This window comes from Lampetra fluviatilis, chromosome 18 (genome assembly GCF_964198595.1).
Source record: "Lampetra fluviatilis chromosome 18, kcLamFluv1.1, whole genome shotgun sequence".
Taxonomy (NCBI): domain Eukaryota; kingdom Metazoa; phylum Chordata; class Hyperoartia; order Petromyzontiformes; family Petromyzontidae; genus Lampetra; species Lampetra fluviatilis.
This window is the reverse complement of record NC_136292.1, coordinates 7,500,784-7,517,336: the sequence shown is the minus strand read 5'-3', so window position 1 is coordinate 7,517,336 and position 16,553 is coordinate 7,500,784. Positions and strand designations below refer to the sequence as shown.

Genomic DNA, 16,553 nt, shown 5'->3' with positions numbered 1-16,553 from the left:
GGCGAGCAAACCAAAATGTTTAATCGTCAAATTGGTGGAATAAAACAATGCGAGTGAACAAACGAATTTAACTTTGTGTGTGCAGCCACTTACGACCAGGCTGAGACCGTGAATTCAAGAGAACTTGAATGATTGGGGTGGCCGAAAACTGGACTAGAGCGGTCTTGGCGATGACGGCTCGGTGCCGACCACCTTGCTGTTGTTGCTTTAGTCGGGGGGGGGGGGGGGGGTTCCCACCACGAAGACTTTCCCACCCATGTCAAATCAAAAGCACGGAGCTAGCAGTCCCACACACTATGCCACCCTCCTCCAAGTACAGACCACCAATGGAAAACATCGCCACAGGGGTGGAGATTTTCCTCGGCATACCGCATTCCAATACCACACACATGGTCACGTTTGTGGTCAGTGCAAAGTTAGGCCCACGAGACGAGCCAAAGCATTCGTGGGTTGCAGTGACCATGCAAGTCCATGTGGTGCAGAAAGGTGGAAGGCTTGCGAAACTACGCAATGCAATGTATTTACGTGGTGTATAACTGCAACCGTACATCAAGACAGTGTGAAAGTGGGACATTGCCATTGTGGAAATGAGGCATAAAGTGAAAGCTGCGGAACGAAGTGATGTGACATCTAAAACTGAATAATTATATCAGGCTGAAGGAGTTTTATAGTTTTAGAAAAAAGTTTAATTTATTAACTGAAGTGGTTTGGACAATATATTTTGTTAACCAAAAACTGAATAAAACCATTTTAGTTATCACAACCGGTTTTATGGATCGACACCCATTAAACATCTTTTCCAATGTCCTTAGCAACGACCCCAAATTAGCTTCACTCTTACAGAGTGGCTGAGCACCGCCGCAAATACGATGCAGGACAACTATACAAATTCTCAGGTCATACAAACAACAGTGTATTTCTCTATATTTCTCAACCACAATGTCTGGAGAAATCGGGTCAACACGTCTTGGGGGAATCACGGCCACGTTGTACTATGTGTATATGTGAGGGCACTGTCCATCATACACAGCATGAGAAGCACAAGTAAAACCAAATTAACTCTTTACAAGGCTTACAAATCTAAAAAGTTAAAACATCCGCAGGAATAAAACCCAAGTCACAAAACTCTATGTACACATGACTAGTTTGACATTCGGTGGCTTTGCATTGGTTCCAATGTCTGGGCCAGCTCCAAGAGTTTAGATTAAACAAGTGCGATAACATGTATTTTCAAAAGTGAACACGTTCCAAAAATGTAAATAATAATTCGCTAGACAAGCGTTCGGGCTAGCACTGCTGCGTCATGCAATGCTACCTGGAGTGGCACGACGATCAACGCAACATCTCCTACTCGCTGCATTCCAACCTGCTGACCCATTCGTGCCAAATTAACATTTGTTAAGTTTAGGCAGGTAAGGGAGTAAAGGAAAAACTAAAGATCACAAGCCATTGTTTCCTTACCTACACCAGCACTTTAAATTGTGCAAAGCACAAATGGAATCAATGCAAACGACTGCCAAACTCAACCCCCCCCATCCACGCCAGTAATTACACGAACACCAAAAACGGAACAAAAAAAATCCTGCGTTTTCTTGCTTTCGCAAAATCTCATTGTATAGAAAGAAAAACAAATGGGAAAAATTACATGGGTGGTGGGTGAAGAAAATGAATTGTACACGTGTTGAATGGGGTTAAAACGGAACGACTTTCGGCCGCCCCTAGGAGTCGTAGTCCTCGTCATCGTCGTCGTCGCCGTCGGCCGCCGGTGGTGGGCGCGCCACCGGCGGGGTCGGCATGGCGACGCTCGGCACAGGCAGCGGGAAGAAGCGGCAGCCCGGCGCGCTCGCTCCAGCGAGGCTGTGGCACAGCAAAAAAATAACAGAGCAGCTGCATCACTAACATCTACCGGGTATTATTCATAATCGCCACCAACACCTCCATCCACTGGGAATTATTCGTCATCACCACCCCCATCAATTGGGTATTATTCTATCATCAGCATTGGCATTCACTACATCCATCTTATATTAATCATCATCAGTATCAGCTATATTGAGTATAATAAGATGGTGGTTTTCCCCATCTTTCTGCATTTCATAGCATTTGAAAACTTTTTTCCAGGTGAAGGGTGCTTGCTGTGAGCCTAACCCCCAACCTGGAGGAGCAGATGCATGACAATAGGGCTGATGGCAAGTTTGTTCGCCTGTCAAAGTCACACTGACATCACTATTTGAGTAATAGCTGGTACAGGTAGGAACAACAGTTCCACACTGCCCACCAGGGATTATTTGTATGTCTGTCATGCATAGCCACGCCCTCGATTTGAATTTCATAAAGCGCTTCGGGCGGGCTCAGCACCACGTGACGAACCGCCCCACGCAGCTTGCACCGCGTGACACGGATCGCACGAATGCGATGTCCAACCAAGTTCCTACCTGCCCACTCCCAAGGAACCTGTTTAAGTCACACTTGGGGTTGACCGGGACCAATGATTACATTTGAGTGCGATGCCATTGGACAACAATGATGAATGTGACCAACCAACTATATCATGTACGACACCATTACATTGCCATATTGAAATACGTTTTTTTCATTTCACTTAGAACTTTAGAATTTAAAGTATTAAATGGATTATGAATTCACCAAGTCGGCAACATTCAGAGTGCCTAACGTGCCCTGGAGTTGACAAATGAGTACAAAAGGAGTTGGTTGCAATTGCTCGCTTCAGACACCTATCAATGAATGTCTGATCGACTATTTTTTACTAAAAGCTTGTTATATTGGTGACCCAGGTCAAGCTAAAATAGGTTAATTAATCATAGTCCCACTTTGGCTTGAGAAGCATAGGACAAGGATGAGTCCCTGCGTACACACCTCGTTGCCGTGTACACGGCTGGAATCGTTCTGAAGGTGTCACAAAAAGGTATCACCGACGTGCATTTGTGCAAATTACTTGAGTTCAATTATGCATGAATTAATTTTACAAGATTTACTTTCGTATTCAACATTTTTGCATATTTTCATGCAGGTCATGAAAAAGTGTAATGCATGATTTTTATCTTGTAAAGCGCGTCACTGCTTTGTAAAAAAAACTGACCTCCAAATGTGCTGCTGCTGTGTTTTTCACGAAATTAAAATGCAACATAACACATTGTTGATTTTAATCATTATGATTCATGTGGGTCTCAATGAACAACCTTCACATCACACCACTAGATGTATGTTTTGAATGCAGGCACTTTTTTCATTAGAATCTTTCAGGAGGATCCTGCCAAGTTTCCACAGTGGGGGGGAGATGTTGCTGTGTAGGAAATTTTTCAGCAGTGAGATATTTGGCCTATACAAGTTACATTGTATTTGTTATTTTGTTGGGTCTTTCGGTAAAGTCACGTAGATAGGTTCAAAAAAAACAACTACGACGTTTCGATCACAACACAAGCGTTCGTCATCAGGAACACTTGTGTTGCGATTGAAACGTCGTAGTTTGCGATCGAAACATCGTAGTTTTTTGTTATTTTCTTTGAACCTATCTACGTGACTTTACTGAAAGACCCAAAGAATATGAATTCCTGCAGTCAGGAAAGCTTTAAGTCAAGATTTTATTGTATTCGTTTTTGCTATGATGGGAAACTGGAAAAACCCGGGAGAAAACCCATGGAGAAGAGAGGGAGAACATGCAAAACAACTCGTACAGAAAGTTGCCAGTCAGGAATCGAACCCAGGACCTTCTTCCTGTGAGGCATCAGTGTTACCACTGCACTTCCATGCTGCCACCTGAAGGTCTTAGAAACATAGGATATCACATTGTCTCCAGGCTCGACGGACTAATTATCACCCATATTAAAGATGAGCCCGCATGCACGATAATTCCCCACTAACTGTACACAACCAAAATTGGCAAGCAATCCTAACACATGGCCTACAGTCATTAACGCAGTAGAGCGCGCGCCTCAAACTCATGCCGAATGCCCCACTTCAACAGCCGCATTAATGTTTACATTGCGTAGTTTTCTCAACAGCTAATGGTGTGAAGACCTGTCGGGAAAGGGAGAGAGTGGGTGATTCATCCCGTTTAGGGGCCAAAATTCCACACACACGTCTTACTTGGCCATGTTTCCTGCTTTGTCGGCACTGGAATGCGACGCCTCCTCGTCCTCATCCTCCGACACGGTCTCCTCTGAACCCTCCTGTGGACACAGCACGTGTACAAAACCAATTACATGTCTGTTCGGGGATTTGTCACTCACTGCTGGATGATGAACACCTACTTGTTCCGAGTCGGTCGTTTGACCATACTTCACACTGGTCAGTGCGGGTTGCTGAAGGCGGGGGTTCAAATCACTCGCCGTGGCTAGGAGTTGAAGTCAAGCCACTGGATTCTTAGCGCAATGCACGAAACCACTCAAACACTGCTCCACTCCCCACAAAGCCAATAGAAGCACTTGAAAAGTTACAATAGGTGGCCAGGTGGGCTTAGGGGTCACAGCTGAGATTCTTAGATCACATTTGGGTTTCAACTACTCATGATTAAACCGGGTGAGTAAAGTGAGTTCATGGTCTCTGCCCAACCACCTAGGGATACTTCCAGCTCTGAGAATTACAAAATATATAAATGTGATTGACATACAATGCAGTGTCTTTGCAGGGCATGTAACAGGCGAACCGAGTGTGTAAAGGAGGACTCATATTCTTAGGTTTTTTTTGGTAAAGTCACGTAGGTAAAACATCAAAATTAATGAAAATAAAATAAAAACAAAAATCACGACGTTTCGGAGGCAACACAAGTCTCCGTCATCAGGTGGGACCGTCACAGCCGAATTAGCTGCATCAAGTGCTTGATGCATCAAGTGCTGATGACGGAGTGCTTGATGCATCAAGTGCTTGATGCAGCTAATTCGGCTGTGACGGTCCCACCTGATGACGGAGACTTGTGTTGCCTCCGAAACGTCGTGATTTTTGTTTTTATTTTATTTTCATTAATTTTGATGTTTTACCTACGTGACTTTACCGAAAAAACCTAAGAATATGATTCCTTGCAGTCACGAAAGCTTCAAATCTAGAATTAAAGGAGGACTATTGAAGTGACTCGGAATAAGTTCTGTAACATCTTCCCAGGTCCTTCTCTAAATTGTTTTTATATAATTGCCAAGCATAGGCCCAACATGTAAACGGCCCGCAACAACCAGCACCATAAACGTTGTAATAGATGTACCGCTTGCTGTGGACGTTCCGTATGGAAAGATCTTCGTCTCATGAAGCCAACAACCATAGTTGTAATATAATTAGGGGTGGGACGGGGTTAAAATAATCTTATTTTAAAGAATAATAAAGAGAAGTAGCCACAATGACTGCGAGGTACACCGCTAGCTGCGAGAATAAATAAAAAAAAATTATCTCATGCCATGACAAGTGACAATTAAAATCGTTGGTCAAAAGATGAAGTCTGTGTAAAATGTTCCCAGTGCACATGCCAACAGCAGCAGCAGTCTAACCTCCTGGTCTGAGTCCGACTCAGACTGCTTCTTGTCTTTGGATTTTGCTCCAACTCCACTCCTCTCTCCGTTTGAATTTTTTCGTCCTGGGCCACCTCTCCTGACGCTGCAGGGAGGAAGGGTTCCACGGGGAAGTGGTTTCAAAGGGAACACCAAAACCATTTTCGTTATCACCAAACACCAGCAGATGTTTGAATTCGTAAAATATAAATAGGGTTACGTTACCGATGATTGCAAGCTGCTTGGGGAAACCCACGCGGGCGACGCATTTACAGTTCAAGTGTTTTTCTCTAGAAAACCACAGTGGCACTCACTCCCTGCAGAACTCCCGGTCGCGAATTGCCAAAGGTCTTCCCCTGCACACAAAAGAGTAAAGGTCATATTAAAATGTGTTTTTTTTGTTCATCAAAACACTCATTTTAATACACGCGTTGTGGTTAAGCCACACGCAGAAATTAAATAAGTGCCAGGACTTGCAGAACTAAAGGCGCGATCCACACGTGCACACGACGGGCATGCACAAAATGCGGTGGGGTTTTACGTTTTCTCTGTGAGCCGTGCTCACATTCTGTCATTAGCCCGCCTTTGTTTAAATGTTTTTCGGCTGCCTTAAGCTAATTTGCAAAACATGCTATTACATTGTCCCATTTTCTCCACTGCCTTTACTTGGCTAATTTAGTCACTTTTCCTTTGCGGACATTGCATTCGAATTCTTGTATAATTATAATTTTAAAGTTCCATTCCACTTCTTTACTTAGCCTTCTTCAAATTGGTTTCAATTATCGTTAAATTTAATATAGATGTTACATTTAAAATGTACAAAATATTCTTTGCATCTAAAATTAATTCACCCTTGCCAGAGGCAACCTTTTGTGCGTCTCAAAGGGCGTATTTCGTCTCCCGATTAAATCAAGGAAACTACATCAACACAAAATTGTAACCGTGATTGTGCAACCGATGTGAAACGCCGGGCGCGGGCACCTTTTGACGACCTTCTCTCCGTCGGCATTGGTCTCCTCCGTCTCCCCCTGAACGTCGGGCACGGACGAGACGAGGTCCTTCAGGAAATCAAACTGCTGCTCGGCCTCGATGCACTGCTTCCTGCTCCGTATCACATCACAGCAAGGTCACTGGCTGCTGCTGCTGCTGGGACCACCTCACACGGAGGCAGTCACAGCTGCAAGTGTCACGATGTAAAAATTATCTTGGGATGACTGTGGAAAATGTATTTTGTGCTTTTGTTTTTTACAGCAACTTTTTAGTTTTTACAATATTACACTTTAAATATCATGTAAATCTGCACAAATTACTGAAACGCAAGTAGAAGAATTCTGTAATTTCTAACGTCTCCAAAATGCGGGCCGCTTTCGAGCCCCATGTGCTGCTCACAGGTGGGATGTGGTCATGGTCTTCGCATTTCGAGACTGCGTTACTTGGCAGGCTTTGGTTAAGAGAGACTCTAAAAACAGCTCCAGGGCCCGAGCTGGGAGCACTTGTCAAGGAAAATCCAGGAACGTGCCGAAGATGCACACGCAGACACGCGCCCGAGATGGCTGCATCACATTCGTGAACCTGATATAAAAAGGCCAACACAACCGATCTTCCCGGCAGAATAAGACTTAAGGATACAGATTATGACAGGGACAGCAGCCGCCACTTTCCCGACTTCTTCATCTGTTTGCATGATCTTCTTTATTCTCGCCTAAAATGCACAAACACTTGATAGAGTTTCCACTTTTCAACCAAAACATGAGCATCGATGGCCGTTTGCCTAAACATGTATTCATTTTATAATGTGCTGTTAAATATAACTGGTATTTTAATGCAAATGGCCAATGGAAATGTTCGAAGGAATTCAAATGATCGTCAGGAAACAAAATGGAGAACAAAAAACAGTTATGGCAGTGTGACTATAAAGACACATTAGAAGAGTACACATTCCTAACAAAACATGTTACAGTTTTATATAAACTTCGTTTTATGAACAGGTAATCGCTTGTTCATATGTTAAACTTACACCCTCGTGAATTCGCAATGCAAAGTGCAATACAGCTCTGACATTTATCAGCGACCACATCTTGTGTGACACGTGTTGGTGGTGCGCACTGGTAGCAGTAACCACCCCCGAACATTTCCTGGTAATTACCAACAATGACGTATTTACCCACAGTTAAAAATCGTGCAAAACATGATCCCATTCGGCAGCTTCATCACGCCATGCCCCAGGCAAATTGAAAACACCCTGCTGACTTCTATGGGAGATCACCACCTCGCTGCTGTAATTTCAAAAGCTCTCATGCGATTCAGATACCTGCGCAACATAAAAGCGACTGTTTAAATTTCACCTAGTAACAGGGCATAGGCATTAAGATTAAACACATTATTTTGCGGAGGCATACACCACACAGGCCTGCAATGTCCACACAAGACAAGCACTGCCTGCTATAGGAGTTGACAATTCATCACCGTTTTCATTAAAACAGCTCCAAGATACATATATACTGTATAGTAGGCTAACATTTCGGGTGGTGGGGAGGGGTGCAGAGGCAAAGTGGTGAGCACACGGTGTTATAAACCCTGTAACCCGAATTTGATTCCTGTCCACGGCCAACATGAGTGGACAGTGATATCCGACACGGTCAGGGGCCCTCCCTTCACCAACAGCCACTGACTGACCAGTCTGGTGCAGCATGGTCAAATAACTCATTACCAATGTTGCTTTTGGAGGCTTTTATCCAGAAATGGATTGCCAAAAGGGCTGTGAATGTTTATTCTTTTATTCCAAACCTTTTTTTTACTCAGATAAGCAGCACGTAAGTGAACAAAACAGGCAATTATAAACTGTGACAAATATGGCCAAGTTGCACTTGTTAGTGTGACGCATATCATACATTGCAGTCAGATGGATTGTAAAACTGCAGGACTCTGAGACCGCGGTGGCGTGCGGAGGCCTTCATACAACAGTGGAAAAACAACGGCTGAAAATGAGAGGTTGTTTATACCTAGTCAATAAACAATAGTTGACGGTATTTTCCCGACAATGCCTTCATTTATCAGTGGACAGACACTGGAAGTAGTTGGTGATTCGAATTAATGACAGCAGCGCAACCTGCTTATAGCAGAGAACGTATATTTCGAGATGGAGAGCCTTTCATACATCAGTGAACAATCATGCGATCATGTTTTTTATCTAGTAGACCATCGAAAAGGATGATGTAGATGTTCATTATGAGTTGCTGCACAATGGCAGATGTTGATGATGCTAAGGGTGTTTCAAGATGATCACAACACCGTGCACTATAAAGGAAAAGTAAAACCCATAAAGTCCTACAACACTCAATGACATCTCAGTCATGGAAACCCATCACAGGGAGGGCATGGCCCGCAATTCCAAACTGTACGATGGGAAACATTCCATCAAATAGCAGACAGGCAATGACTAACGATGATGGTGGTGTTGCCTTCATAAACCAGTGGACTGCAACGCGCTAACCATGTCTTACCTAAAAATCTAGACATTGGCTGACGATGATATTCAGTGCATGCCTTCATACAGCAGTGCGGAGGACACGCGCTCAATGATTCCTAAGGATTCTGAGTGAAACAGCTTCATGTCTTAACCGACCTGCAGGTACGGCCTCATCCAGCAGTTGGTAACGGTGCATGAAATAAGGATGATTGCAGTTCCAAAGCAGTGGATAGACAACCGTGAATAATGCTCATTAAGTCGCCAACCAGCAGTGGCTAAGCCTAAACGGTTGCTCCGGATGACTTACAGCCTTTTGTGGTCAACCCATCGATATTTGAAAGTCTCCCCACGGTGTGTCGGTCACGCACGGGGGTTGTCTGACCATACTTCACCACGCTGGTCAATGGGAGATGGTGAGGTAGAAATGCCAGGGTCGGTTCGGATTATGAGCCCCAACTGATGTTAGCCGTGGCAGGGAATTGAACTCAGGAAGCTCGGGTCACTGCGCAGTATTTCTCCCTGGCATGATAACAAAGCAGCCTTCGTCAAACATTGGAAAAACTCAGTGTAAGTAGCCGTGCACAGACGAGGGCTGATGATGATGATGACACTCTCAGTGGACAATGGCTGACAATTCATTTATTCAGCAATGTAAACACATTAGTCGACAGGGAAGCCTTAATCTGGCAGTGGATACGCACACATTATACATCACTAAATGGCTCAATGGCTAAATACGATACAAAGAGAGGTCTCCGCTTTCAGAAAATAACCGATTGTGATGACAGCAACAAGGAAGCTTTCACTAGCCGTGCCCAGACAATGACTCAAAAGCACTGGCAAACAGAACAGCACGTAATAAATAGCAGGCGCGAACAATGGCTTATGTATGCCGACAATAGACGTTCAGACACGAGGCCACACGCGGACGGCCTCCACGGACGATGGGGAAAAAAGAAGAGGCCGGAGATTGAGTGGGGACCGCGCACCTCCCCCGCCCGGGGATCGAGCGCCCTCCCCCCGCGGGCGAAACTATCCGAGGCCTGGTGCCTGGGCCTAAGCCCGCGGGGTGGCGGCGGCGGCGGCGCGGGGCAGGGGTGGCCGACCTGGGCCGCTTTCTACCCCCACCACCCCCCACCACCTCGACCCACGAGCGGCCCCGGCAATCCACGGCCGCCCGGCCGAGCTGGGTAGAGCCACGGTGGGCCGCCGGGGGTCTAGGCGGAGTGGAAGACACCCACCGGCGGGAACCTGGCGTTGTACTTTTTCTTCTTGGACGGCATCGCGAAGGAGGAGGAGGCGGAGGCGGCTGCTGCTGCTGCGGTGGTTGTAGTGGAGGCGACGGCCACGTTGAACCGGGGGGAGTGGCGGCAGTGGGGGGGGGGGCGGGGGCACGAGACTCGGAAGTTATAGACAGCCAATAGGGCGCGACGTTACAAGCGCGGCGGTGCATACCGCCCCGCCCACCTCACCCCGCGTGCGCCGTCTCGGCGGACGTGATTGGCCGATACGCGCCCCCCCCCCACTTCACCCCGCGTACGCCGTCTCGGCGGACGTGATTGGCCGATACGCGCCCCCCCCCCTACCTCACCCCGCGTGCGCCGTCTCGGCGAACGTGATTGGCCGATACGCGCACCCCCACCTCACCCCGCGTGTGCCGTCTCAGCGAATGTGATTGGTGGAGACGCCCCCCCCCCGCCCCCACCCACGCTGGTGAATCTGTCATGGCGGCTGCGGGACATCTCCACGTTGTCTCGCTGCTGGCTCCATGCAGCGACCCCCCATTCATTGAGACGGAGGGGGGGGGGGGTCCTTAATGATATTTAATTAATTAGTCGTGACGAGTGAAGGACGAGGAGGAGAATGATGATGAAAGGAGTTCTTCACCTGGTCCCGAATTTAGAAGGGGTAGAAGACGCAGCCAGGGCACGGGCAACACACGGGAAAAGAAGGGCGAGCAACTGCCCAGCAGTGAACACAACAACAACAACGTTCCCAGCAGTGAACACAGCGACAACAACAACCACAACGTTCCCAGCAGTGAACACAGCAATATCAACGCCTCGTATCCCCAATACGCAGCGTGTGGCCGTACAGCGAAACATCACAGGCGACGCTCCGGGAAAGTGACCCGTCTTTATGGCACGTAGAGAGATAATACTGGGAGAAGCCTCCTGGTTACAGCAGCCCACAGGGGATTGTTGTGTCCGTCCGTCCGTCGTGAATGTAAAAATAGGAGGGGTGGGGCTGGGTGGAGTGGGGAGGGTGGGGAGGGGCTGGTCACCCCGTGGTGCCCTTATAAAACTCAACGTTTAACCTACTCACGCCGGCTTGTGCCCGCCCTCACAGTCGGGCATATTTGCGGAATACACCACGCCGCCGTTGACCCTGGCCATTGACCGAGCAACCCAACGTTCCTACCAGCTCCCTCCGCAGGAATGTGTTAAGAGTTGGAGACCGCACCTGTTTGTACAATGGGGACCTGATAGGAATAAAAAAATTTATGTTTTCTCATGATCCCAGTTTTGTAAATAGGCATTCAGACTCTGTCGCCTCGACGGACCTGGTTTTCACCTGAGGACGGCTGCTTGCGTTGTGGCCGAAACGTCGTGAGAATAATTTTATTATGTATTATTTTTATTATTTTATTACTTCCCTTCTACGTGACTTTACCGAAAGAACCAAGAAGAGGCATAAGTTATTTTAAAAATATATAGCTGTTGAGTTACGGCCAATATTTTTTATATTTTTTGCTAAAGGTATTGCTAAATCCAACAGTGGATAGAGAATGTTTATTGGGACCTTAAAATGTAATGATTCCCGGCACATCTAAAAATATCCTGCGTTAATGTTTCACTTCATCAATACCAGAAGTCGTGTTTTTTTTGTATGAGTGCAGTTGTTGTTCATTGGATGCGCAGGTCTTGCCGTCAGACTGCGGAGTTTCCACCACTGGCCAAGGCGTTTGTGTATCTTTCGTGCACGTGTGTGCGGGCAGGGGACTTTTACCCCTTGAGAGACGGATGGAGATTGCGTGGTCTTATTTCGCAACAAGTTGTTCCACAGCGATTTCCAATCTTAAAAAAACACACACAAAGCACAACAAATTCACAACCAAAACAGTTAAGTTGTAAATCTGGAGTGGGGAAATGTGCACTTTATCACAAATCGATAAACGAAAAGCATCCGTCTTGGGATCGTAACATGAGGGTTAACGTTCCAAATGCGGGGCTTTATAGCTTATCAGATTCACATTATATTCTGATTCTGCTTTGTGGGTTTGTGAAAAATACAAGTTTGGAGGCGGCAAGGCCGTAGCCATGGAGTCAACATTGGGGGGGACCAAATCTTCCAGGGGGTCTGGGGGTACCCCCCCCCAGGAAAAAAATTTAAATTTTAAAAGAATTTCCTGCCTAAAATATAAAACAAATTCACTAACAAGGGATGGACTTTCTATTTATTTATTTATTACAATAATGTATAATAGTGAATTGTATTACATTGCTCTGTTTTTATTCTTTACCTTTTCTTGTTTCAGTGCATGTAATGGCAGATATTAGGGATTAATAAAGTACAACCATAACCACAATAATATGAACATAAATATATGCATTGTTATATGAAGACAAGTCCAGATATTGTGGCCAAGGTTTAGCAAATTATTTTTATTTACATAGCATAGCAATTATTTTAAAAAAAATATTTTTGATAGCAATATATTGGGAGGGGACATTTTTTACATATTTGAATATATTGGGGGGGATGTGTCCCTCCCAATATATTATAATTACGGCCTTGGGAGGCAGAATCCCAGACAGAGGTAAATCATTATCACCCCCCTTCACCTCCACAAGCAACACAGGGTGTCTGTCGTTTATCCCGATGTGAACTTTAACAAGGTGCATCAAGTAACACCTTGCACACGAGTTCACGAAAAAGACTCTCGCGGACTCTTGCAGAGAGCGTTCTGTACTTTTTTTACACGAATGCACAACAAGTGTTACCAAAAACACGAAAATGTCAAACGGCCAAAAATAGCAAACTTGTCTACGTCATTCACAGAAGAAGCCCCAAAAATACAACTCCAAACTTTTCATTTCAACATTTCGGTATCGTGTGCGTGTGTCCCCCCCCCCCCCCAAATGCATTCAGTGTCCGCAATGAGGGTGCCAGAATTAGCGGCAATATGAGGAAGGATTGGAGATGGCTGGGACCTCCCCCGGGGCAGGGCATCGAAGTCTCGGCTCAGTCAAATCGCTCCACCGACGTCACGGCGTGATGCGATGGGGAAAACCCACGGCCGGTGCTGACATCACTCGGTTTGGGCAGGGGAGAGTGGGGGGGGGAATAAGAAAAAAACAACACGGGCGATATACGGTAATTATTTTAAAAACAACCTCCGAATAAACAAGTTATACAGTAGCAAATGAGTTTCAGCTATATGTGTGTGTTGTAATGTGGGGGTACCCGGAGGCTGGGAGACCGGCCATCATTCCTTCTCACCCACACGTCACTGATGTCACGAAGGTATAAACTTTTCCCTGGCCTAGAATTTGCCCAGTGTGTGGAATAGTCACCAAGCTCCTGTTCCCGCTAAGATTTGTTTATGACAGAGACAGGAATAGAGTTGCCCCCCTCCCCTATCTGGGGTTGGCCCAGACAAGGGGGCAACACAGATGCCAATTCCTGGACTGGCCAAGACAGTCTGGGGAATTGGCATCTGTGTTCGTGTGGCAGCATAAATTGATTCGTACCGAGATCTGATATAGTACCAATAGTATGTTGAACTTTGTTACAGTATACTGCCATTTATAGTACGCTGTGACATATATAAAAAAGAAATAGATTTACTTTGTCGAAAAGGTGCCAACCCCTGACAGGATCAACATTTGTTTCTTCATTAAATTAACTGAGTTGAGATATGAACCACAAATTGACATTGCCATGCACCCCAAGATTTAGTATTGATCACAGGAATCAATCGATATTCACAGATCACAAGCTATCTGTGAATATGTGGGGCTCCCTCTGAACTTGGAACATCGATAGAGTTGTACAGTACTTGCACGGTCCTTGCCTCGCCCTCGCTTCAGGCCGGCCTTTACACAATTGCAGGGACTTTCCCCTTTCACCGCTCCCCATTAAATCGTCTGTTCGAGGTTGAATGAGGGTGGTGGTGGTGACGACATTGGTGGTGAGGGAATAGCCTTTAGAGCAAGCAGGCACCACACACCACACACCTACATAGCTTGACGTGCTCCTGATAGCTCGGGTCGCGTTCTAGCAGTGACTAAGTCTCTTTTCCGAGTTTTCAATGAGTGGGGTTGTTTGCCAGTTTTTTTTGTTATCGAAGCCCACGTGAAAGCATGGATAAAATGGAAGGCCTCATATCTTTAATGCTGCCTCTACCACCGGGCTGTCAAAGGGAGGCTCGCCACCGGTTCGGATATCACTTGCCACTTGTGTTAGCCTTGGCTCAGAATCGAACTTACTCACGCTAGGTTTTTAAGTGTAGCGCCCTAATAACTGCACCGGCGCGGTTATCATCTCAAAATATCGATGTTCGGAGACCTTTTTTTTAAAGCAAGGTTTTCTGCAGGTAATTTATTCATTTGAAAACATTTTCAATTAATTTACTGGAGACAATTTTTCATTATTATTATGGCATACAATCAATGATATGCACTTTCATAAGCTAGTTTTGAGCAAGGGAAGACCCTCTTGCAGATATTCCTCAAACGCTATTTTTAAGCTAAAATCTGAAGTTTGGGGGAAGAGTCAAGAGGAACGAGGGGCATTCCTGACATAACCACACACGTGCATCCGGCCCAATTTACAATAACAAAACACTGTCTCGAAAATAATGGAGCAGAGCTCAACTAATGTATGTGCACAACTTTGTATGGGACAGCCTGCCAAGTGTGGGCGCGACATGAAGACGAGAAGGGGGTATAACGTTACCGTTCAGTGAAATCTTACACCGACTTTCTCGATCAATGGACAGAGAAGTTGTCGACGTGTAACTTCAATTGGTAAGTATGGTGACCCCCAACCCCCTAAGACCCGCATACCGTGGGAAAGCCCTCATCCAGCAGTGGACTGGCAAAATGCTTGCATGTGCACAACTCCAGTTGAAGCGCTTGATGTGTCAACAAGCGGAAAGCATGGCAAGGTCATGAAAGAATCACCGATTATTTATCTTTAAACCCATGCATATTTTGTTCAAAGCTCTCCGGTCTTGGGGTTGGCTGTAACATTTGAAAAGTGAATCGCAGCTTGTGAAGTGGCACAGTTTACGAAGGCATTCCATTGATCCGCGGGCTTGTGTTTGCAGTTTTACAATTTTCAGTTTACCAGTGACGTATGAGTGGTGGAAAAACCCCACTGGCTTCCTGTTGATAGGTTGTTTTGTGAGTACGTACTGTACAGTATTGCGGTGCACCTTCCACCAAAAGCAGTCGCCTGGCCACCCAGGTTGGCCACACACTGCCAATCCCCTTCCTGTGGGTCGAGATCACTAAACGTGTAATCCTGTTGCGCTGTTAGCACCTTACGCACGACCGTGGTGCCATGGGGATGCACGTGTTTGTCGAACTTCTTTCGCACCGTACGTATCCAACCGTGCTAATCTGTGGTGCGGGGGGGGGTGGGACAACAAACTAAACACAAAAAGTGGTTCTAAATAAATTAGTTTTCAAATCAGGTGAGCAAGGCCATAACTCAGATAGTTATGGTTCAATCTGCTCTAACGCTGTCCCTGTCACTTTGGCATGAGGGCAGTGTAAGGTTTAATATCGTGGCGCTTGGTGTTGAAGTGGCCAATGAGAAGAGCGTCATGATCTGTGTAAATGCTACGTTAGATCTTTGACCACATGTTGACCACAGTAAACACTGTTCACGAATTGGTAATTTTGTATAAAAATAACAGAATTATACTATTTGGCTCTTTCGGTAAAGTCACGTAGGTAGAAAAATAAAAGAAAACAAAAAATAATATATCACGACGTAAAAAAATATAATCCAGCAGTGGAACTGCTGAACCAGCTGAGGATGACCGCTTGTGTTATGATCGAAACGTCGTGATATATTACTTTGTTTGATTTTCTTTTTCTACCTACGTGACTTTACCGAAAGAACCAAAGAGTATGGATCCCTGCAGTCACGAAAGCTTCAAATCAAGAATAACAAAATTAGCGAATTAAAGGTGTAGAACTGTAGATTATGACTGCACCTATATGATGAAGCGATGAAAATGTAAAACATTGGGCGTGAATAAAATGTTTTTTTTTCTATATGTTGGGTTCAACTGTCATCAATTTCAGAACCAAGCAATGCACGGTATGTAACAGCTTCAAATTACAATCGTTTAGGCCTAAAGTAAAGCGATTATGCACGTGCACAACTACACACTTATACAAGCCCTGGCACAGGCAATTTTACAATTGCGAGCATTATTTTACACCTGTGGACAGTGCTGCAAAGTGCTCGTTGACAACACCTGTGACTATAAGCGCTAATTGGTTCCGCTTTATCTGCCCGTGTTTACCATGCAGAGCCCCACACGTTACACGTGTGCAGCTCTGCATGCC

The 16,553-nt window shown here is 45.6% G+C and overlaps 1 protein-coding gene across 2 annotated transcripts; it reads right to left on the bottom strand.

Moving 5' to 3' along the window:
• Nucleotides 1-211: 211 nt before the first annotated feature.
• On the bottom strand, nt 212-10,336 carry DRAP1 (DR1 associated protein 1). 2 transcript variants are annotated; one of them, XM_078864485.1, is made up of 8 exons: nt 10,206-10,336; nt 7,125-7,197; nt 6,885-6,978; nt 6,477-6,596; nt 5,810-5,851; nt 5,496-5,601; nt 4,108-4,190; nt 212-1,857 (listed from the first exon to the last, which is right to left on the bottom strand). In XM_078864485.1, exons 1-8 carry the CDS (start codon nt 10,245-10,247, stop codon nt 1,719-1,721), a joined length of 699 nt encoding a protein of 232 aa, XP_078720611.1. In that variant the 5' UTR covers nt 10,248-10,336; the 3' UTR covers nt 212-1,718. The 2 variants fall into 2 exon arrangements, with proteins under 2 accessions (XP_078720611.1, XP_078720612.1); XM_078864486.1 differs by lacking the exon at nt 10,206-10,336 and having other exon boundaries at nt 6,885-6,954.
• Nucleotides 10,337-16,553: the final 6,217 nt, after the last annotated feature.